The sequence below is a fragment of the Cyprinodon tularosa genome, unplaced genomic scaffold, assembly GCF_016077235.1.
Source record: "Cyprinodon tularosa strain WSP-4 unplaced genomic scaffold, ASM1607723v1 ctg14, whole genome shotgun sequence".
Classification (NCBI taxonomy): domain Eukaryota; kingdom Metazoa; phylum Chordata; class Actinopteri; order Cyprinodontiformes; family Cyprinodontidae; genus Cyprinodon; species Cyprinodon tularosa.
In genome coordinates this window covers 1,218,174-1,240,626 of record NW_024038220.1, presented here as the reverse complement: position 1 = coordinate 1,240,626, position 22,453 = coordinate 1,218,174, and the positions used below count along the sequence as shown (strand labels likewise).

General features: G+C 37.4%; 1 protein-coding gene across 13 annotated transcripts in view; it reads right to left on the bottom strand.

The window, feature by feature from the left end:
* The window catches only part of si:ch211-278a6.1 (SRC kinase signaling inhibitor 1), a 118,208-nt gene that overhangs the window by 34,081 nt on the left and 61,674 nt on the right, over positions 1-22,453 (bottom strand). For 11 of the 13 annotated variants that reach the window (XM_038278264.1, XM_038278257.1, XM_038278258.1 and 8 more), the window contains exons 2-4: positions 17,185-17,214; positions 15,976-16,337; positions 8,209-8,235 (exon numbers count right to left, since the gene is read on the bottom strand). In XM_038278264.1, coding sequence (XP_038134192.1) covers positions 8,209-8,235; positions 15,976-16,337; positions 17,185-17,214 — 419 coding nt within the window. Of the gene's footprint in view, positions 1-8,208; positions 8,236-12,524; positions 13,193-15,975; positions 16,338-17,184; positions 17,215-22,453 lie in introns of those variants that run through there. The other 2 variants (XM_038278265.1, XM_038278268.1) reach the window with 2 other exon arrangements.

The following is a 22,453-nucleotide window of genomic DNA, read 5'->3' as shown; positions in this document are numbered from 1 at the left end:
TTTTTAAATCCATTCACTTTTATACCGGCAGCATGATACAGTTTAAATAACCCGTTTCCATCCTGTAGAAATGCAGCAATAAACAGACAAAAAGCAAAGTTGAGTTAAATCACTTTCTTTGTGTAATTGAGGGTTTAGGTACCTTTTATGGTCAAAATCACAGCTTTAAGTGGGCCAATTCAAGTGGTATGAAAGATTTACCAAAATATAAATAGTTATTTCGGTATTTAGTTCAGAATTTCGCCATTTTGACCTAAATAATTTCAAATTTTCTTAACCCGTGGTCAGTGGCTTCTCTCTTTAAACACATTAAAAAGCATTTATTAAATATAAATTAGAAAAATGTAAATATACTAAGGGGGTCTTGACTTCTTTTTTGTTGCACTTGTTACGATAGTAACAAGTACCAAACTTTTTTTGAAGCATCCCCTTCATTGTTATTCCCTCTTTCTTTCTATCCATTCTATATCATTTTACTCCCTAAATCATTTTCAATAAAGTTTTATATAAAAGTACCAATTGGAACCCTATGTAAACAGTCATAAAGGTCTGCTTTTGAAAGAAAATCTTTTGGGCTATTATTTAGCTCTGCGACATCAATTCCTAGAGCGATCTTGCAAAAACATGAAAAAAAAAATACATTTAAAAGATAGCAATGCTTTTACTTCAAGACATTATTTGTATTCTGGCTACTTCAGTTCAAAGATTCTAAATATGTAAGATTAGGAAAGAAAGAACTTTTCCCAATTAAAACAAAAAAATGATTTAAATAAGTCAGGAGCTGTGAGATTTCAATCATGTTAAGGAAAAAGTATTACTTTCTTAATTTCTAATTACATTGTATGCTAAATAAAGTGTATAACAAAACTGATTAACTGTGAAAACCCCCAAAATAAATTAATGTAAATGACTCACTCATTTAGTGTGGCACTGTCTGAACCCAAAGTGGTCCTTGTTAAGAAGTGAGTGACATAGAGTATTTAACACTTGATCGTTAGTGACGGCGCATCTATTTGGCTGTTGTTAAAGTCTATCAGATGAAGCAAAAGCCATATTGAAGACAGAGAAAAAAAGTTCTGTTTCAAATTTAAGAGATGTTTATTTTCCACTGAAGCACTCACTTTTGACTGACATTTTCTTTTCTGAATGCAAAGTCTTTACTACCTGTTTATATCAATCAATGAAATTTATTTGTATAGCCCTTTACAATAGCCAAATGGTACCCAAAGTGCTTTAAAACAAAGCCATAAAACAATACATAACACATGCAAAACATACAGATACAATTAAAAGTGCCGTAGTGGTGCAGCGTTGCAGGACATTAAAAGCCTTCCAGAGGTGCATAGAAAGGAGCACACAGAAAGAGGACATCTAAGAGACAGTATTATCCTAGTCAGAATTAAATGCTAATTTTAAAAAGGGTGTTTTAAGCTTTTTTTAAAAGGCTGAGGTCAGAATCAGAAATCAGAAATACTTTAATAATCTCAAAGGGAAATTACTTTAGTAATTTCAGTAGTGGTGCGGATGTCAGGGGGTAGTTTGTTCCACAGTCTGGGAGCAGCTACGGCAAAAGAACGATCGCCCCACTGTTTGAGTCTTGACCTAGGGACCTCTAACAGAAGCTGAGCTTATATTTTTAAATTTCTTGCTTTTGCACTCACATAAGTGCATTAGAAAGATTTGGGCATTTGGAGATTTGGTTGCTTGTGGCAAACATATGCTTCCTCTAAGCTCATGTATTTTCATGTGAGGCTTGAGCAGTGTCCGACCGCTATAAAAACTTCAACACAGCATTGTATCTTAATGTCTTAAAAAATTATCCCAATGAAAAGTTACTTGACACCTTATTTGTCGATGTGTGAAAAATTCCCCCGGATTAAAGAAATATAAACCGGTAGATACTGAATAAAGCAGCTAAATAGAACAAATTGTTTTATTTCATATTTCTGCTTTGAAAAGCATAAATAAATTATATATAGTAGTAGAAAATAATGTCAGATTTTTGTTCTACAACAATATGTTAGTGCATGACCTTTGAAATCTTCTACAATTGTTATGTTTTTGACAATAACAACAGTTTGAATAGACATGTTTTGCAATAGAGGATGCCTGATCACTCTTCTTTACTCCAAATTATTGTCTTTTTTTTTCCTTACGCTTACCGCTATTGTTTTAAATAAAAACATGTACAAAAAGTTTTCAAGGTAAACTGCCTGTAGGCTTTTCATCATATAACGTCCAAATCCTTTTGACACTATTATACATAATTCAGTCCCACACCCACTCGTGGAGGATCTAGGGATAGTGTTGGCAGAAAGTTTTAGAACGCTAACGGAAAGCGTGTGATGCTGACAGATAACCCCCAACATGTTTTCTAATAGGGTAATTTATCTAAGCAGTGACCACACAGAAAAAAACAACAGCCAGTAGCTTCCCAGAGGCTCAGCAGATACTGCAGAGTGCAACATTCTGGCCTTATAATCAAACCATCGAATATTAAAGGGGAAATGTAATAAATACATTTGATTCGCTGGAGCTTCGATTAGAGTAGAATTTTAATATCATCAGATGGAGTGCCTAAAGACAAAGATATTGTAAGAGACAGGGGAATTAAAAGAATATAAATTGAGAATATTAGAAATTTTATGCCACTCTGAGAAAAGCATTTGATTTTTTTTTCTTTTACAAGACAAGTAAAAATGTGAACAATGAGCATCAAAGTACCTCCTGCCCACAAAGGCTACAAACCTCAACTTTTATTTTCTGATAAACTGTACAGGAAAAGCAAAGACGGATGCTTTATTCTCTTCAAAATGTGCAGCTGAATTACAAATCTATCATAATTTGAGTCTTGACTTTTTACATCATGTTCCAAAAACTGACTTCTATACTTCTGTTTCCACTTACAGGAGATTTGATCATATCTTTCTGCAGTAATTCTGTATTCTAAAAATGACATGAGAAAACACCATCTGGTTATGCATCTGCTCCTGCTGAAAAGCCAGGAACTGGTTCTGCTGCTTTTCACTCAGTAAACCCTTTATTTATAAGCAATCATGAACATTTCAACGACACCCAGTTGATACTGAATAGTCTATAGTCTTTATAAACCGTGGATGAGAAGAAAAAGTAAGGAGTGGAAAGTGGGACAAGGTAGCCTGACAACGGACCTCAGGCTATAAACTGCATTAAACTTATGCAACCTCCTACCATGTCATCTGGTTTCTTGTGTTTGAACACACTAGTATGAATGCATGCTGTCAAACAAAATAAAACACTAATACCCTCACAGAAGAAGGTTTTAAGGTCAAAAACCTAAAACCAGGACATAGCATAAGATAGAAAGAAATGTAGTTGACCTTTATGATATAAGTATTTTCCCAGAGTAGATTTATTTTGTTTTAGCTTCTTTTCTGTCATATTTGAATATTTAAGATCATAAGGTGAGTATTAGATAAAAAAAAAGATATGATTCATAAGGTGTAAAAGCTCAAACACGCCTGGCCTCAAATGAAAATGTATTTTTCCTGCTTGCTGTATATTAACTGGGATTTAACCATACAATGTTTTTAAAATTGTATTTAACCTTTATTTAACCAGGAAAAAATCCCATTGAGATTAAAAACCTCTTTTTCAAGGGAGTCCTGGCCAAGAGGCAGCAAAGTTACGTAAGATACATTAAACATAGATACATTAAAATAAATGACAGGCACATAAAAAATAAAAAACCTATCAAGTAAAACAATTACAGATCACTGAGGCTGCTTCAAATTCTCTTTCAACTTCAAAGCATTTAAAGATAAAAACTCAGTCAACTTTCAGTTTCTTTGTAAAATATTCCACTCAGAAGGAGCTGCATAGCTAAAGGCTTTCTTCCCCAGTTCTGTTCGGGCAAAAGGAACAGTGAGCAACAGCTGATCGTTGGATCTCAGGGCATAAGAAGCCATGCTATTCTGTGTAAGTAAGGTACAAATATAAGAGGGCAGTAATCCAAGAAGGGCCTTTTAAATAAACGTTTACCAATGGCCCTTCCTTCTCGTAGAGAGGGAAGGCCATCCCACCTGAGAGTACAGGTCACAGTGATGTGTCATGGCTCTACGGTTTGTGATGAACCTTAATGAAGCATGGTAAACAGAGTCCAACATTTGAAGACATGAAGAAGTATCATTCTTATAAAAACTAAATAATCTTAATTAAACAAGTCTAGTAGCAGAACATATGAAACTTTTACCTGCCTAACTTGGGGGAGTGGTGGCCTAGTGGTTAGGGTATTGCGCTTGGGTCCCAGAGATTCTGAGTTCAAGCCCCACTCCCAAAGAATGCCACCCTGGCTCTCTGAGCAAAGACCCTTAACCCCACACTGCTCCCCAGGCACCTCACAATGGCAGCCCAATGCTCTCAGAGGGGATGGGTTAAATCCAAAGAGTTAATTTCATTGATTTATACTTGTTACAGTGGAATGGCAATAAAGGTAAATTCTATTCCATTATGGCTAGCTTTCGTGATTCAAAATTATATGTGAGAAACTGGGGAAAAAAATAAATTTGCCAACAACATCTTAATGATTTAAAAAAACAACAACTCTAAACTAAAGAGACAAATATTTAACTTTTTGGAATGTTTATTTCCCATAACATTCAATGTAAATCTAATTAAATATCCTACAGATGAAGATCATTCTGAGTCAAACATGGTGGTCATAGTTTGATAGCCTGCGGCTGCTTCTTTGCTTCAGGACCAGGACTAGTTGTAATAAAACGTTTTCTGTTTTTATTACAGCTAATAATCAATTTAGCTCTCTACAATAATATCCAGGAGGATATCCAGTCTCCGGTACACTTAGTTTGGCAGCTGAACAATAATTCACAGAAAACCAGAAAGGAGCCAAGAAAAAACCCAGACGTATTGCTATGTGGTGGGATGCACCTAAACTGACTTTTCATATAAGAAAACCCAAATCCATATATGCGCCGAAATTCCTCCATAGTGATGTAAACCTTACAGTCATATCAAATACTTGCTTGCCTCAACCTAATAAAAGGGAACAACCGGTAATTACAGCAGGTTTAGGGGCTGTTTACTTTCTGACACACAGACAGATAGGCTTAAATAGAAAATTATCCATTCAGATAAAGTAATTAATTAAAAACAAATTTTTTAGGTCATCGGTCTGATTATAAATGTATTTGCTGATCAAATAAAATAGTGTGAAAGTAATCATGACATAGATAAATTCTTTGATAATTTTCACAGTATTAAAGATGTAATCTTTACAGCCAATTAAATGTTAATACATCTGCCAGATTTTCAGTCTACGCATCGAGCAAAAATAGTAAGCAGAGTTGCACCCTGGAAATCTAATTGGCCGTCGGTGCAGCTGTCGTCTGATGACTGACTTTGCTGAGAGTCACAATGCTCTCATGATTGCCTGAAAAATTAAACATTCAGCTGCTGGAAACTATAATCCCCTTGCTTTAATATTTCCAGCATATCATTTTAAATGTTGCGAGATAAATCATTTAGCCCAATATGAACTGAGGGATATTACACACAGTACAGCATATATGGTTTATTATAAATCCAGAACATGCAAAGTGCAGCTGATAATGCTCAAGAGGTCATCATGTTGGATTCAATCTAATTGTGGAGAGACAGAAAGAGGATTCATTACCGCCTGTTGTGTTAATGTGTGATTATGGAGATACAGTGCTGTCTTCTCTAGTCAAGGGCCCAACAAGCTGGCTGTTCTTATGACATTCATTTTCTTTCATTTCTTCTACTAATCATATTTTTTTGTCATTAAAAGCTTCTGTTTATCTCCAACTCTAGTTATGTTTCCTTCATGTACCTTTAATACCATGTTCGCACCTTACTGGTTAATTCCTATCACACTAAAAGGTTGTTTCTGATTCTCTTATGCGACTAATGTCAACTTCTATCTCTTTGTCTCAGTCTCTGCCGACAGAAGTCAGAGTAACATCCAAAATGTTTAATCTGTGGTGCATCTATCTGCACTTTATTTTAACTAGTCAGCATTTTCTTCATCTTTTAGAAAATTTATAGAAAACAACTCATTAAAACACCCATACTTCATATCCATTTTACTCCCACCAATTCAATTAATTCCCTTTAACTACTCTAGCAATGCAGCAAATCGTCCGGACACAGAATCTCTTCATAATAATGGAGTCATTTTTCTTCAGACGACCTGGAGTCATAAATGCATGGAAGTGATGACTCTGTCATAACCCGGTAAATTGTAAGTAGATGAAGCATGTAAAAATAACGGAAGAAAAATATCCTTTTAAAGAAGAGGCGAGATGATGATGGAGATTCCGAGACAGAGTTAGTTATATAGGACCTGGACAACTGCAAAATCAAAGATGTTGTGTCTCAATATTTGTCATTTCTTAAGTAATATGACATGATGCATAGATCTTTAGCCAGTGTTTGAGGTGGGAAAGACAAACATGCTGTGATTCTGTACACCTTGAAATGGTGATCTGATCTAATAAGGAAATACCTAAAAACAAACTACATTATATCTACATTCAGAGCAATTATTATTAAAGTGGTCATAGAATGCAAAACCGAGTTTACATTGTCATAGATAAATAACAACAGATCAGTGGTTGAAATGGACGTACAGAGAAGTTCAAAACCCTTCAACACCTGCTTTATCTGCAAATCTCACAATTCCAAACTTCCACCATAAAACAGGCGAATCAAATCGAAGCCCCGACTTTACGTAAATTCGGATGTTGCCTTATTTGGTTCTGGCCTGTACTTTTGTCACACCCTGAAATATACATACAGACCAGCCCACTGGTTCACTGGCCCAAGAACATGAATAGCGGTCACGAAGATGTAAGACACTAATTTAGCTGTTTGAAGTGTCGACTGCTTGGCCGCAGCAGAGAGCCATGAGCTGCACATCCTCAGTCGTAGAATGGGGATTGGGGGCCGGTAAGGCAGGCGGGGGGAAGCACGAGGCCACCGGTGTCCAGGCTACTGTCACCAGGTCGGGTTCGGTCGCTCTGTCCCCCTGCTGGCTCCCTGCCCCCGTCCGCCGGGATATAATGAATGTTCCGAAATAAATAGTTAGATTGTTCTAAATATTTTTGTGTGATATTATGCTTATGAACCAAAAGAGATTTTTTTTTTAGATTTTCTTCAAGGAACCTTACAGTGATTAAGTTTAGCCTTTGTTTAATCTCCCTGGACTCTTAACTAAGCATAAAAGTGGAAAGCTGAGCTTAGATTAGAGCTAGTGGAATATTGAAGTAGGACGTGGTTTTCTACAGCTTTACTGATTAGACAGAAAACCTTGCAGGAGAATGTGCAAATATAAGGTGTCTAAATGCATGAGTGAAATGTTGGTGGTTTTAATAATGTCTCCAGCTTTTCTGCAGCATTTTTTTTTAAACTGACACATGATTTAGGTGAACAGACAGTCAAACAACTAAAGAGCATTTAATAGAACCGGAGCATGTGGAGGACTATGATTAAATCCTAAGGTTCAGTGGAAGCCAATCAATTCAACTAAGTATAAAATAAATAACAGATATTATCAAGACATTACATTTTGCCATATAACTAAATATCTTTAGATTGTCATATTTCTGCTTGTGTTTAAAAACTATTTGAAGAGGAGTTTTCAGATCAAAAAGTTAATTAAACTCAATATGTACTTTTTTTGTCATGCAAACAAAAAACAGTTATTGTGCGATTAGTTTGTAATTTAAGTTAACAGATCTAAAGGGTCATATTAATCAATCGGTCAAAAATCCAAACTTTTTAGATTTCTTCTTATAAGCCAAATCAACGTTTTTCGATTTAACACGGACATATCTCTCCAAATACAAGAGCATTTCATTAAAGCACATTAAAAAGTCTCCTTTATGTTTCTTCCAGTATAACATAACTATGAGGTCCCGTACTTTTAGCAAGTAGCAGAGGTGTCACAAGTCCGTGGAGAATGGTCCAATTAAATGGATATGGAGAAGTTTAAGCTGTTTTTATTTTTGGCATATCTGCCACCAAACATGCCACAACCACACACAAGCACTGTCCAGACAGTGAAAAGATGTTACAGGAGAAAGGAGAGGGGGAAGAAAGAGCAGTGGGGGGCATGGACAAGATGCCACAGACGTAAAGACACAAAGCAGACAGAGGAATGACAAACGCACTTAGACAAGCAGCACCTACCTTAAAGCTCCAGTAGTTGGGCTGTTGCTGTTGAATTTCATGAAGGAAAAAAAGGAAGAAGGGGGATACAAAGGAAAATAAGAATTACTTCAAGAATAATTGCAAATAAAACAAGATACACAAGCAACTAAATTACAATTATCATGTACGTGCTGCTTTCTGCTTGTGTTAAACAAGAATCATTGTTTCTGACAGGTTAATTCATAACATTCATGTAAAACACGAGCATTGAGTGATCAATTATGGTGACCGTGACTCTGTTTTACCAGCTACTAAAAACCTGAAACAAGAATGCGTCGTTATAAATGAAAAAACAAAGTCAAATGAAACATCAGCGTTTTCTGTCCTTTTTCCCTCCCAGATTTCACCACTGCAACAAAAACAATTTTGTTCCCTTCTTGCTCTTCTGTTTCTTCCAGTTTCCTTCCACCTGCTGCTCTCTTTTCATCTCAACCTCAAAGCCTGACCTGCCAATTTGCAGCACTGAGTGCTGTAGCAAACATCTGCCCATTTGTCCTTCCTGCTGTTTGGACATTAAAGAAAAAATATTTACAACCGTAAGAAGCCTTAGGAAACAATATCTTAAATAAATAAAATAAGCCATAATTACCATACAGTTAAGAACAGACAGAGCCACTGCTGGTCCGGGAATATCTTATGACAGCGACATGCAATATTAACAGAAGATAGAGCAGAGTTTACATATTTCAATTGCAGCTCTAACCCTTCGTTCTTATTTCTATCTGCAGGCAATATTCATCCCCTCTTCTGCAAAGCCCACATTATCCTGAGTCGGGATTAATAAAAAAAAAAAATTACAGGCACATTTTTATTTATGACTACATTATGGTGGGTTTCATTGCTAACCATTAGCTTTAATGTACTCTTGACTAAATCCTAGGCTATCTTTATAAACAGCAGCAGAAGTCTGAAGAAGAGCTTGCCACATTAGCCTCATGCAAAGGTTAAATCTTCCATGCAAACCCAGGTTGGAATAGCTCCTGCGTACTCTCATGTTTATGGCACCAATATTTCAAAACATTTTTTGTATAGTTTTAGCGAGTAGAATTATAGAAATGCAGGAAGCTCACAAAGCAAACTTGATAAGTAGAGGCTTATCATGATAATTGGGGGAGTGGTGGCCTAGTGGTTAGGGCATCATACTTGGGTCCCTGAGGTTCTGAGTATAAGCCCCACTCCCACAGACTGCCACGCTGGGTCACTGAGCATCCTTAATCCCACTCTGATCCCTGGGTGCTGCACGATGGCAGCCCACTGCTCTCCAAGGGGATGGGATAAATGCAGAGAGTAAATGACAATGACAGTGTAATGACCATAAAGTTGGATTCTGTTCTATTCTATTCAATGCAATAATAATTTGTTGGACCGATCATGATTGTCCAGGTCACTCGAAGTCATTGCTACACGTGTCTGAATGGAGCATAAGTTAAACTCTCTAATTTACTGATGGACGTTTGTGTAGGCGACTATCATCCAAAAATTAGTCACTGAGAGGAGAGCAGGGATCTGTTCGACGCGCTGAATCCTAGGAGGAAACAAAAAGCTTTACTGCAGTTAGGGATGTTTATGGTACCCTTCTTCTATGAAGCATTGTACAACAGGTAGATTTGCAGACTTATTTTGCTTTAAACTTGCGGTCAACAGAAATATTGGCTCCCTGCCTTAGCCTCTCTCTGAATCAAACAAACAAACAGCCCCAGAGCAGATCCAGGTGATATTCATTAGACAATCATTCTGCTCCAGACACATGCCAACACCCACTTATAGCTCCACCCACAAATGCCCATACATACCTTTAATACATGCACCCTACCCTTAGAGGCATGACAAAAATGCATCCTTGCCTCTACAGTTTGAACCTTGATATTTTATTACAAGTTTTGAGTGCACTTATTCCACACTTAGGTTAGTTTTAGTACAGGTTTAACCTTTTTAAGTTGACTTTTTAATACTTAGTAAATTATTAAATAATTGGTTTATATTAGCGCCTCATAGTAAGAGATATATTTCCATGCATGCATTCTCACTAACCTTTTTAAAAAACTAATGTCCAAGAGGTTCTAGCTGCAGTGTTGTTGCAAAAACGGCTTAGGACGACATTGTGGTACTAAGACGTTTTCCTTATTTATCTCTTTTAGCCATTGTTTTCATGTTATAGAACAGAACAGCTTGATATTAAATATTGCAAAAATGCTAAAAATTACTTCTGAACACAAAAATTAGATTTTACCCTCCAGATACATTTCTGACACTGTGGCCTCACTCTTTTGAGTAATGTGTTAGTTTTAAAATGTCAACATAGTGTGTATACTATTAGGGAAATTTGTGCAAAGGTGATGCAATGGCATCCAAAGAATGACAAAAGTTTTATGCGAAGAGAAGCCGCTCCATTTATGTTCTGTGTGACAGAATCTACAATTTATCTCTGGCTTTAAGGCTTATCTGCCGTGCCGCTTCTTTTGTCTGCTTCTTCAGTATCAATTTGCTGTATTAATATAAGCTGTTTATGAAATGATAAGTTTACTGCAAAGAAGGTAGATAATTTCATAATTATGCCACAGTACTACAAGGACATGAGGCACTGTAACAGTAACAAAACAATCTATCACTGAAAAAGAGATGTTGTTATAGATATTATTTAAAACATACGAAAACGAGAGCCCTAGTGTAATGGTTGGCTAATTGAGAAAGCCGGTTGGTTCCTCCTTATGTCGTATTTTAATGTCAGTGTAATGTGGACCTGTAGGCTTAGATTCATTATGCTAAAGAAGAAAAGGATACGGAGAAAATATTCAACCCACGCTTCCGCTCTCATTTAGCATATAAATGACTCCTGAAAAACAACAGCTAAAATTAAATAATGCTTTAATGTGACGCCGTGAACTACAGCTTAATTCCTGACAGATGGAGAAAGATGGTTTGTTATTTTGTTGTTGTTGCCGAATAAAAAAAGAATGTTAGTCATTCTATTAAAGCATTTTTTACACATTTAACATTTATATAAGGTATTTAAAAACCCACTAGATAGATAAATATGTTAATTATTGCATGTCCTCTGAGGAGAGATTAGTTTAAGGGTAACTGATCGTTGGTAAAGTGTGTCAGTGTCATGGACGAGTAATCATAAGGTCTCTCCAGAGTGGAAGTGAACTGGCCTTGACTATCCAGTAATATTCAACATAACAGAAAAGTTTTACCACTGAAAGTCTCTACATCTGCTGGCAGCTCAGGGGCACTGCTTCAATGTTGTAAATAAATGCTGCTCACTTGTTTATACATTAATAATGATTTTGTTTTTTTCCTGCATTACAAAATAAGTCCGAGAGGAACGGCTTTAAAGGTGGAGGAAGGATTTGTGGTTTTGTAAATGTCTGTTGCATTAATAAGGCTCATTTTTTGTTCTAAGGTAAACACATCTAATCCTTTTTACTGGTTTCTTTGCTCACAGAAGCAGAAAAACAGCTTGGACTTTGACCTGCAAATAGTACAAAAGCAAACTGGTTTATTTGGATATGTTACACCTATGGTGTTCTTTTTACATGCTGGCAACCACCTATGCAATCAAAGCACATTTTCCGTACAAAGAGTACATTCAACAGCTTGTTATAATATCTGGTGAAACTGTAAGCAGATCAAATTTAGATCTTAATGCATCATTTTATGCTTCTTGCAGATAGATAATGAGATGTGTTTGAGATGTCAGATTAAACTTGGACCTCAGAGGTCAAGTGGAAATCTCACTGCTAAAATTTAAAGATTATCTGCACAATTAAGCGCTGCCATGGACACAAGCATGTGGGCTCCAGTGGAGAAACGTAGCCTCAAAGAGTGGAGGGCTGCATTACCTGACCTGCATGTAAAGCAGACCCTATACTCTCTCCCATCCTCCTCCACTCTTTCTCATGTCGTCATCTTCTCTGCACCCCCAACCCCTCCCCTCTATCTTACTCATTCCTACTCATGCACCCTAAAATCCTCATCTGGTCTAGTATTGTTGCTACACACCAGAAGATTCTCAATATATTGAAAAAAAGCGGACAAAATCTGCACTAAAAATAAACCCAACACTCAAAGGGAAATACAAAAAGCTCTGTGCACAGCTTTTACTATCGTCCCCCTCAGCTTTCGTCTGCTGTGGATTTGTGCCTGCTGAGGCATATGCACTCTGTCACTACAACAACCACAGCAAACATAACAGGCATGGAATCTAATCCCAGCTGGCACATCCATTTCCCACACACACGCTCGAACACATGCATCTACTCAGCAGCTTCAAGATCCAAGTTAAATCTCACCTGCAGAACACCTGTGCCTGTCCAACACTTCAGTCACTCCAGACTGTCCATCAGGTGCAGAAAATCCACAGCGCATTTTTCTTTTTTCTTTTTTTTTGTTTACCCGTCTCTCCCCCCCTCTGCTTCTCTCACAAACCTCCCTCTTCCTCACTCAGTCCCTCTCTTTCACTGTCTCGCTCTACAATTGCACATGCGGCGGAAACTCTTTTTATTTAATTCATTACAACATCAGCCGATTAACTCCTTCACAGATGGGTTGCTGGGTCCTTGTGGTGCTAGTTAGTTGGTCAGTGGACAGCTGCGCTTCCTTCTATGAATGAGGTGACAAGGAATCCTGGAGTCCTTCGTTTCCTCCCTGGTGCTGCAAAAATGCCCCGTCACTTTAGGATCTGTCCGCTCTCCATGATGTCCTTACACTTATCTTTCCCTTCTGTCTTCATTATAGTCCAATTCTTCCTTCTCCACACATACTGACCTTTGCAATGTGATATCCCTTCGTGACTTATACTGTAGTGGTTCCCATGGCAACCAGGACTCCACCTGTCGTTCACCCTCCCCTCTCTCTCTCTCTCTCTCTCTCTCTCTCTCTCGATCCCTTTCATTCTCTCTCCTCTTCACTCATGTGCTTTTGTGTCACGTCATTGCGCTTCAATATTCCCAAATTTGCATCCAGCAGCAGCGCTTAGACACAGATCACAGTACGCTCTGTGCATAGGAAACTAAATAAACTACCCTTTAAAGGATTTGTTGTGTGCTTTGCAGGACTTTTACCAGAAATAAAACCAGGGAAGCCCCCCCAATCTTGGTTCTTTTGTCCCTGATTTCAATATGAGTTTTTCAAAATCAGAATTTTCCAATAACAAACTCCGGAATGTTATAAAATAAAAAGCAATTCAGTGTATCATGATTTTTTTTGCAAATTTAGACCAGGTGGAAATGGTAACCAACTTGAATTTTGCAGCAGCACACCAGGAAGGATTGACAGACCAGGAAACAAAATAATTTGAACATTTGATTTTGGGAAACCCAAATGCATTTTTTAAGCTGTTTTATGTAAAAAAAAAAAAAAAAAAAAGGTACTAAGGATGTCAATTGGTCTATTGTTTTTAAATTACAAATAATTCTTACAGCTGTTTGAGATGGAAAGAGAAACAAATCATTCACTTCAAGCAATGCAGTATTTTAGGGTATTTTCTAAGGCAGAAAATAGAAATAATGCAACTGCAGTTGCATGGAATATTCAGCAAGTTTGAACAGACAAAAGCACATAGACTAAAGGGCTGATTAGATTATAAATAGGTTTCTAAGTGCATAAATTGAAAAATTCCCCTGGGATTTAGCTTATTCAGAAAGGGATTTTATTTTAATCTTTCTATCTGTGTTTTTATCAATTCTCAATTTATGTCACTCTGTGAAAGTCACAGTAAAAGAAATATCTGTTATGGTGAGAATCATGGCAAGGTTTTCTAACGTAGTTTTTTCATACCATCAGCTGCTTAGAAAGGCATGTTGGAACACACCGTATTTTGGATTTCAAAGTGGAAAACTAATTGTTAGGATAAAATTAATTTCCAGAAAAGTAAGTCAAGCGTTCATTTAGGAGTATGCTTTAAACTAGTGTTGCGCCGATGCCAATTTTTGGCCCCGATACCTGGCTGAGCAGTATCAGCCGATACCATCCTGATACCGTCTGTTTAAAATTGATGTGTGTGTGTGTATATGAAGAACTGCATACTACTTGGATGTAAAATAATTGCCATCATGGCTTTGTCAAGCTGCTGCCTACCTCTGTGAAGCAGGAAAAAGGACTAATACAAAGTGAATCCAGTAGAACTTTTTATTGCCTACCTGGAATGGGCGACAATAGTTGAATAAACTTTTGGCTCTCAAAATGGTATCGGTGTCGTGTTTGTTGGTACTCGCTGATACCGATACCACCATTTTAGTGCTGGATCGGGGCCGTGCCCGATACTGGTATCGGAATCGGTACAACACTACTTTAAACTAAAGGTATTTTTAATTATGCTACAGTTTTATTCTTTGCAGCTCGTTCTACTCTGACAGTGAGCAGAGGTCTCCAAAGTGTAGCAGACCAAATCAGATTCAGAAAAACAAAAACAAGAAGATTTGTTTAGTAAGGGAATCTCATACACTTAGGGCCGGATCTATCAAAGGTTTGCGTGTATAAAAACGTGAGCTATTTCACTGCGCACGCTAAAAAATGTACAAACTGATCTATTTGATTTGGTCTTTAAAACATGCTAAATAGCGTCTCTTATCCATTTAGTGCCTTTTCTGCAATGAATATGCAATATGGGGCGTTTACACGCAAAAGTGCGTCTTGTGGGAGGAGAACATGTAAATATATAAATTTAGCACTCGCAAAGTGATTTGTCAAACCTGAAAGCAATTTTGCTAACGGTATCTGACTCTATATTTAAGACGTTTCAAAAGAAGGTGCAAATGGTCTGTATCCGTAATTGCGCACACATGGCAGCGGTTATTGTCGCAAGAAGGAGACATCGAAATGAAGCAAGGAGGCTCAGAGAACACATTTTTTCACTCCGTGTGAATATTTTTGGAATGAACGAGGAAACGATCATCAAAACATGGCATGGAGCAACATGCCAATGCTGCGGGGATGCGTACGCGCAGTAATCTCATCCACAGTCACTTCTTTTGAGCCATTTGGTATGTGCATTTTACTACAGGCCAATACAAAACACCAGTTTTTTTTTTTTTTTTTTTACTGCAGTGAAGTAGAAATTCAGCCACATACCACCTTAGGGAATAAAGGTTACCAAAGTTTTTTCTTTACATATATATATATATATATATATATATATATATATATATATATATATATATATATATATATATATATACTGTATATATATATATATATTTTTTTTTTTTTTTTTTTGGGGGGGGTCACTGTAAGATTTAAATTTCTTAATGCACTAGTTTGTACAAACTACAAACTACTTTGCCGCAAACCACAAAACGTGCAAAACCATCATTTAAATAGGGCGTCTCCAACAGTTTTGCACGTGCCACCAGTTACGCAATCGCTCTTGTTAAATCACCCGCAAACCATGGTCCAGCCCCTCGCGCAAAATTCCAGTTTGCGAGTTCAAATTACTGCACGCAAAATTGGATCTTGATAAATAAAGCCCTTAATCTGAAAATGCGTTAATCGGAATCCTGATCTGACACTTGGTATTCAAACCAGGCATGTCTACTAAAAAAGCTTAGCGTCCCACTTCAAGCCTGTTTAGTGTTTTAAAGAAGGGGATATTCTTAGACTTTATTCATTAACAGAAATAAAGCTGACACAAGTGTTGCCAAAATCATTACAATAAATACTTCTATGTCTTCTATATCACAATATAAAAAAATATCTGAGGGTCTTAGAAAAAAATGCAGTTTTTCAATAAAAACACATCATTACCTGTTCTCGAGCAGATCTTTCTGAGGAGCCCCTCATGCTGGCATGGGAGGGTGAGGGTGAGGGGGGGTTGTGGTGGGGGCTGTGGTGAGGATGCTGCAGCTGCTGCTGCTGTTGCTGCTGCTGCTGTTGGTATTTACTTTTCAGGTGATCCATGAAGGCGTCCCTCTTCCTTTCCATGTCAGCCTTGTGCAGGTTAGTCAGGGCCTCCAGGCTTTGTGCCGCGCTGACGGTGTGGCGGTGCTCCGACGTGTGCACCAAGCCGACATTGGAGAAGCGCCGGCCACTGTTCCCCAGCGTCCTGTACTCTCGTGGATACTCCAAGTCATCTGTGGAGATCAAGTGACTGCCGCCACGCTCAGGATCTAAGTGATTAGGATGCAGGAAGGAAAAAGGGATAAAAAAGGGAAGAGAAGGTAAGAGAGAGGAGGAAGGAGGGTGTATGTAAGGAAAGGAAGAAAATTGCCACCAAAGTCCGCATCAGGAAATAATTTAGGGTGGGGAAATACATACACAGAGCAGGCACATATAGGTAACACAAGAGAAGCAGAGGGAAGCAGAGTTGAAAACGGCACAGGGGGACAGGAGAGAGAAAAAGAGAGAGAAATGTGATGGGATGTTCACCAATTTGCCACCAGGACAGAGCAATTCCTTGCAGAATTGTTGATTTCAAGTTCTAAGGGGGAAGAAAAATGAGAAAAGTGAAGTGCTTTTGCAATAGATCAAAGGCAAGGAGTCCAACTGATCTGTTTTGGAGGTTATTCGGTTCTGATATGCCTGTTTGTATTTAAGTAGCTTTCATTTTTTACTTAGGAAACAGGCAAAGAGACATTTTCTGATATTAAATTGATTGAAAGTCAGGTGGGAACGCGCAGGAACAGATACATCATTTCTATCATTACTCTGTCTAACGTTCCTCACCAACTTCTGCCCGTCATTCCATCCATCACTTGTCACCCACTGACACTTTCTTTACATGTTCTCGCTATCTCTCTGTTCCTTCTGTCCATTTTAAGGACTCCCATCCCTCTGTCAGCACATGGTCTTTTTATCAGGGCTCCATCTGACAGACTATACAGCCAAAGGTGGAAGGCAGACAGGAAGAGAACAAAGACGGGCGGAAGGAGATGGTTACGCATAAAATATGTGATTGGACTAACAATGAACTGAGGATGGGACAAAAGAGCAGGAAGCCATTCGCCGGTGAGTTACCTTGCTTAGGATAACAGGCCCCAGCGTTGGCTAAAAGAGAAACATGGGAAGGGTTAATTTGTGTGTTTGTGCACAATTGTGCAAGCAAACACATCAGGTTCATTTCAAATGACAATCTGAAAAGAGCTATCAAGGCATGATAGCACCTTTTCTGGATTAAAAGAGGGTAATGCATTATATATGCATCATAATGGATGCAAACAATTTCACATATGCAATGGTTGGATATGGATGCTGTCTTCCAATAACCTGCTGCAATTGAAGAACCATGAATATACACTTTTTTCAGGAAAATCAAACTCCAAATTACAATCCATTCTGTAGTTCTGGTTAAATTATAAGTGTAAATTCAGTTAAAAAGCTGACCACCTGCACATGAAATACTCATCAGCAATAATAGGATGAGCTGAATGCGCGAGCAGCAGAGAGACTTCTTCAGGCAGAGGGTACAATTAGACTGTGAAAGAACAGCAAGGAAAGGAGGAAGTTTTCCACACAGAGGATAAGCTGTCACACAGCGGGAGGCTGTAAGGAGGGCAGGTCTGTGATAACTCTAGTAATGCAGAAATCCAACAGGGCACTCATTTTGAACCCACTTCTCACTTTATTCATGCTCCAGGAGTTATCGCACTTAAGGGTGATCCTCACTTTTAACACTCTGGCCTTACATCCTTCACATTATGAAGTGCTGATAAACTGAGCAGGAGTGAGACGGGATGGAATGACCTCCTGGCTAACAGAATTAGCATTGAGTTCTCCTCTGCTCTGCAAGGCTGCCGGTCATATTCATCTAAACCCCCGCTTAGAGTTCCCTCCTATCTGGTTTACACTTCATTAGACTGGAGCTTATTGTGCATCAGCTAACAAGGACCTCACTCAAGGGTCTGATTACAACACGGAGAAAAAATGTGGCTGTGTGTTATGGCCTGTTAATGTGCCTGAGCGTCCGCAGCATGGCAATAAAAATGCTTAGAAGGCAAAATGCTGCAAGGACTATGAACTGTTTGGTTTCATCTCTCAGATTCTGCCTCTGTAGATATGCAGAGGGTTTAGTTCCGCTTTATACCAGCTTACAACTAGATCAAACATTGCTGGATAGTGGGGCAGGAAATTTGAAAAAAACATCACTGCAATACATTACCAATGATAACATAGGGTTCCAGTTTGTTTGTTTAATAGGAGATCTCTGCACCTGCACTATCAGTTTCAGCCTTGCTGTGGAAGAAAAAACTCAACCTTTCAGGACTTATCAATAATACGGTGCATGCAGTGATGAAGAGTTTCTGTGGAGATTGTAAAGTAATATAATGTATTTTAACCTGGCCCAAAGCTCCGTTTACATATTTAATAGTACAGTCTGGAGAAATGTTTTTGTGTAATAAATGTAAGTGAATCTTTGCTTTTGATTAGTTGATTTTTATGATTATAAAGCCCCAAAAATTTAGATTTATTTTAGTCCTCGCTCTTTTGAAGAGCTAAACTCTAAACTGGACTGTGACTGCATCACATTATTTTGCACAACTGATGTGGCAGAAACTTTTACAATCCTTTTAAAAAAGACACAACTCAATTTTTGTACTGCATTTTGCAACATATTTATTTTGCACTGCATTGAACCTTTCCATATTAATGCCCTTTTGCACCATTATTATTTAAACTGGATTTCGTTTTTCCTATAGTGTTTACATGATGATCACTGCTGAACTTTAAATGGTAATGTTAATTTCACTGTTATGAGTTGTAAGCAAAGTAATTTAATTTTGTATACACTCGGTGTATACAAAATTACAATAAATTTTGTCTAAGTCTTTTTACTTCTTAACATCATTTTTAAAATATAAGCCGAACTTTCCTTTCAAAGGACATAAGACACATTTTGGGTTTGCAGCCTGGATGACTCAAAATTGCCCCTTGACAACCAGCATCCAGACTCTGCCCAATTTGGAGGTAGGTGTACTTCTCCCATGTTGAGACACCAGCACTTACTGAGCTTTTTGATATTGGGTCCATATTATAACTCTGCATTTTTCACCATTGAGGAGGCAAACAGTTTTACTAGTCAGCTCAGATTGTGAAGATGGCCTCTGATTTATTCAACTCTGCCTTTGTTAATTAATAACTTCCCATCTTCAAAGTGAGAATGTGACTCATCATGTTCATGTCAATTTGTGGGACTGAAGAATAAAACAAGAATCTGACAATGAAAAAAAAAACAGAATAATATATACTGTAAGGTCTTATTCAAGGATTAACGTGACTGGTTTGAAATTTTGAGTTTTGTTTGTGTTTAAGGTTCAAGTCTGCCAATATTGTACATGCAATTATTGAGAACCCCTGGAAGTTAGTCAGACCACTATGTTTTTTTATTCCATTTTACTCTGCAGGAGTTTGTCTAAGCCTCAGGGAAATAACAGTAACAGCAGAAGAGTATTCCTGTTCATATTTTTGCAAAGCATTCATTACAGAGCTGTGCAAAAAAAGCTCTTGTGCCAAAATACAGGATGGAACAATAACTTTGCAAACACTAAGCACAAACAATCAACTCTGTTTTAATAAAAGGATGTATTTCTTTAGGAAAATTGTTTTGGTTTTCAACCCTAAAACCTTTCAAACTCCGCTCTTGGGAGACAAACTCCAACACTGTATGGCAAAGCTATATCTTAAAAGCAGCAGAAGTAAACATTGTGTGGGATGGGATGTAAGAAAAGCAAATGGAAATGGTTATTGCTTTTGTAATTTCAATATTCACAATGAATATATTTCTACATAAGCTGGGAGTCATAAACCCTGACAGGCAAAACAATGTGTGAGAGCCCACACAATGGTGAGATAATTTAAGGCATACTGTAATGTAAAGCAGTTTGGTTTGAAAAGAAAACAAAACACTTTATTGAAAGATGGGAACATCTGCTCAAACGTCTGGATCCAAAGCTTGCTTAATGTGGACACTCATTGAATAAGGGAATGTTGCAGCCCTTTCTTGATGCACTGAATAAATTAGTGACAGAATGAAAAGGGAGCCGGCAATCTAAACAGATAAGAACGACGACTCCAGACAGTAAGGCTTAGCTGCACTGAAAGATCAAGGAATGATCTCTGGCCCAGTCAAGAGATTTTATCTGCTTTGACAAGAGCAAGTAGAAATGGGCACTAAAAAATTACAGAAGAAAAATGTGTAAAATTACAATCTTCAAAAGATGGATTCTAAAAGGCACAAGAAAACTTTTACAGAGGACTGTTTACAGAACAATGATTGAAAACATCCCCCCTATAAACCTATTTAATTAGCAAATAAGTTGCCACTGATTTTATTGCACTTGTTTAGATTTTTCTTCACCAAACTACCCTCCCTTAAACTTTTCACTGTTTAAGTCACCAGTTTGCACCGCCTTCAGTTGGTTATTTATGCTTCAGCTTGTGACACGAACTGTTCACCAGCCCACCCACAATAACTATAAACATGCACAGTCCAATTCAATAAGAAAAAAAAACATTTTTTTTCCTACCTCAATCTCAATGCTGTCAGGTAACAGGACTTTAAAGTCAGAATTCAAGGAATTGCTTCTCATTTTATGCAGACTCATACAGTATGGAGAATCAGAGAAAGTGGTTTGGCTGCTTTGATGGATTTGGAAGCAGCAGGAACGGCAGCCTTATATTTTGAGGGTGTAATACGAGTGGGTCAGAACAAAGTGGAGTCAAAAGACTTCATGTCTCAGAGTGTGACAAGAGAGCCTCAGGCTGCAGCTCTGGATACAGTGCTTCAGTAGTGTAATCTAGTTTCACAGGTTTTTTTAAACATTCAGATCACCCCTAAAGGGATAATGTCTAAATATTGTTAGAAAGAAGGAACATATTTCTTATACCTGTAAGCAAGGCAACTGTTTGAGATCTCCGGGTAACTTTCTCTGCAGCTCAGCCTTTTCATTGTTATTATGTATTGATTTCTCATAAACGGCTCCATGTTTTGTCATGTTATAACCAAAAACTGCACTGCTTTGTGGTAGGTATTTTTTGTAAGACTAACACAGGATTGTTAATAAAAATGGAAAGGATAAATGGTTTCCAAATATTTTTATGAACAAATAAAAATAAAATCCATGCATTCCTTATCCACCTAACTTAATGTATCATCGCAAATTTCCTGCTATATCCTAAAAAGCAGCGTCACGATGACCAGGTAATACAACAAAACCTCAAGGATTAAGTTGCAGAGAAAGTTTAAACTAAGGAATGTATACTAAAGGTATACTAAAGCCCAAATTTATCCATACAGCTGCTCGATTTAGGTTTGAAATAATTTTCATGCAATCAAGAAGTCTGCTTCTAATAGAAATTGAGCAAGGAATCATTGAAGCATTTTAAAAGTAGTAATAAAAACATGCGGCCATGTTTTTGTATCTAAAATTCATTACAATGTCAGAAATTCTTTATAACATTCTCAAAAATCAATGGAAAATTCATTATCAGTATTACAATAATAAAACCCTTCTGATGTTTATCAGTGGTGACAGGCTTAACATTTTGATTTCAGAAGGCCTCCTTGCCATCACCCTAATCATTAGCTCTCCCTACAGATTCAGGATCAGCTTCAAATCTGGAGTCTAGCTGGGCCACAATTTTCTTTCTTTTTTTGTTTTGTTACATTTTTATCCAGGTTTTAACATCACAGGGGGGGCACCACCCCACCCATTACCCCAAAAGTGAAGAGAGCATGACACAAAATTAAACCACCAAAACATGGCTGTAAATCCAAACAGAAGAACCAGGCAGGGAGGGCATTAATTAGATAAGCTGCAAGATGAGGTGGAAAACAAGTTTAGTTTTTTTTTAGCAGAAAGAGAGCAGCTGTCTTAAGTTGGTATGCTGATAAATACAACTAAATCCTTGGAAACTCTGAGAAAATCAAAAGTTATAAAGTGCAGCAGAACTTCACTGGGCATTCCTGCTCTAACAATCTGCAAGCCCTAAACCTACAGCAGAGGCAATTAGGAGGTTTCTATCAAGGCTATCTTCTTTTGAGCCAAGCAAATGAGATTCCTAAGATTAATTATACAAAATAAATATTTAATATACTATAAAAGCTATGATAGTAGAGAGAAGTTTAAAATATGTTATTAGGTTTTTGGTAACTTTTGATCCTAAATAAACTATAGATTTTTTTTTATATTTGATTTACACAAATACAGAATGAGAAGACAAAAAAAAGATCACTTATGTCAAAAAATACAAATGAAGTTAAATCAACAATAAACATTTTTTTAACTAA